This window comes from Plasmodium reichenowi, chromosome 13 (genome assembly GCF_001601855.1).
Source record: "Plasmodium reichenowi strain SY57 chromosome 13, whole genome shotgun sequence".
NCBI classification, from domain to species: Eukaryota; Apicomplexa; class Aconoidasida; order Haemosporida; family Plasmodiidae; genus Plasmodium; species Plasmodium reichenowi.
The window spans coordinates 834,276-836,726 of record NC_033658.1 but is presented as its reverse complement, the minus strand read 5'-3'; the positions used below and the strand labels follow the sequence as shown (position 1 = coordinate 836,726).

Below are 2,451 nucleotides of genomic sequence, written 5' to 3'. Positions count from 1 at the left end.
ATATAACATGATTTGTTCTTTTTTTTGAATATTATTTTATATCATATTAATATAGAGTTGTAAAAAAAAAAAAGAAATATGTTTCATTTTTCCTTCTAATTTTTTTTTTTTTTTTTTTTTTTTTGGTGTCTTTGGAATATATATAATAAATAGAAATATAAACAAGAAAAAAAGCATATGGATAATTATTTAAAATATTATGTTCTTGTATTTATTATATATATATATATATATATATATATATATATATATATGTTTATGAGTTGTGTGAACCGTTGGTTTTTAAAAAATAAATAGCATAGAAGTTATTCTTCCCTGTATATGACAAAAATAATTTTTTATGGTGTTTTCTTTTTTTAATAATTATTCTCCATATAAATAAAATACAAAAAAAAAAAATATATATATATAATATATATATATATATAAATGTTCATTTATGTATGGGACATACTCTACATAGATGTACTCATTTAAAAAAAAAAATAACATTCAATATAAAGTGCATTATTGTGCACCTAATATATTAAAAAAAAAAAAAAAAAAAAGTCGTCATTTTATTAAATTATAAATATATTTATATATATGATTCAATATGTATTTCTTATATTTTATAAAGATATATAAATTCTTCTTGTCTTTATCATTTTCTGTATGTATAAATATAACATTTTGTTCATATCTGTACTATTTTTCTTTTGGATATTTCTAAAAAAAAAAAAAAAAAAAAAAAATATATTATATATATATATATATATATATATATATATATATATATATGTATAACATACTTACATATATATAGTATGATTAAAAAAAAAAAAAATATAAAATTTTTATATCAAATAGGAACCAATATTTTCATTGAATTTGAACAATGCTTGGTGACCTTGAACAATTTTTGATATAAAAAGGTGTACACTCGATTAATATATAATTATTGTTTATCTATTTCTATTGTACTTATTTTTCATTGTTTATAATATATAAATTAAAAATATATATAATTAAAAATAAAAAATTAAAAATGATTAATTAAAAATAAATGAATAAATAAATATATGTATACACAAAATTATGTGTATACATAAACATATAAATATTTATGCATATAATTATATGCAGAAAATAATGTTGTGCACTCTTCCTTTATATCTCCTATGAATCATCACGATGAATTTCTTTTTATTTTTTAAGAACATTTTTCTTTTAAATACTATCATTTTCATTTTAAACCAGTATATAAAAAGGAAAGACAATGGCTTCCGTTTTTTTATATTTTCTTTAAAAATAAAAAGTTCAAAAGAGGAATTTACAAAAAATGTTCATCCAAAGGCAACGAATACAAAAGAGGACAAAAGTGCGTATAAAAATGAGAAGAAAGAAATTCCTTATAGGAATAATAATAAAAGGAAGGATAAAAATAAGAAAGGAAATGATAATAAGAAAATATTAGAAAAAGGATTAGAAGATACTAATAGTAATATAAAATCTTCAACGAGTAGTAATAGTATAAGTAGTGTTAGTAGTAAGTTAAGTGATAATAGTAATATTAGTAATACTTTTCCAAATATTAAAATACAAAAATTAAAAGATATACATAACCAAAGAAATAGTGATATTAAAAATGTATCTACAGATAAGAAAAATGAAAAAGATAATATTAAAAAAAATAATAAAAAAATACCTATTATTTATATACCTTTTAATGATATTAAAAATTCTCCTTATATAAGAGGTAAGTTAAAGTTAGTTTATGTTAAATCATTTTATGAAGAATGTCAAAAAGAATTATATGAAGCAAAATTCCAATTTTTTAAAAATAATAAAATTTATATATCAACATTTGCAGTAGTTAAAAATACGCTTAGTGAAAATATAGATCAAACCGAAAAATGGGTAACTGCTGATATGAAAATCTTACAAAAAAATTCTTATAATATATCCATAACATGTAATGATTCCCATGAAAAACAAATACGAGATATATCTTTTACAAAGAAAGAGAAAGATGAATTTGAATTAATGAGAAAAAGTTTAAAAAATGTAATTAATATAACTTATGATCATTTTCTTTATAATATAGACACTTTTTATAATGCTAAGAGGAAATATTTAGAATATATTAATTTCTTTTTTAGGAATCCTCATATTAAAAGTAATATGGATATTAAAAAAAACATTTCATCAAATATTACTATACAAAAAGATAATATACTACTAAAAAGTTTGGGATCGATTAACAAAACGAAATATATATCATTTAGAAGGATGCAGAGAAATAATAGAATTGTGTGTATAGCTCTAACTGACCGTAAGAATATACATACTAAAAAGATTTAATACATTTAATTTTTATTGATCTACATATGGATAATTTATTTTAAAATAAAATAATAATATAGATACAAAAAAAAAAAAAAAAAAAAAAAAAAAAAAAAAAAAATTTTT

The 2,451-nt window shown here is 17.7% G+C and overlaps 1 protein-coding gene across 1 annotated transcript in view; it reads left to right on the top strand.

Moving 5' to 3' along the window:
* Window positions 1–1,173: 1,173 nt before the first annotated feature.
* Window positions 1,174–2,451, top strand: part of PRSY57_1320100 (hypothetical protein) — a gene marked incomplete at both ends in the record, with an annotated part of 10,754 nt that continues 9,476 nt past the window's right edge. Inside the window, one exon of the mRNA XM_012909137.2 lies at window positions 1,174–2,314. Coding sequence (XP_012764591.2) covers window positions 1,174–2,314 — 1,141 coding nt within the window. The remainder of the gene's footprint in view (window positions 2,315–2,451) is intronic.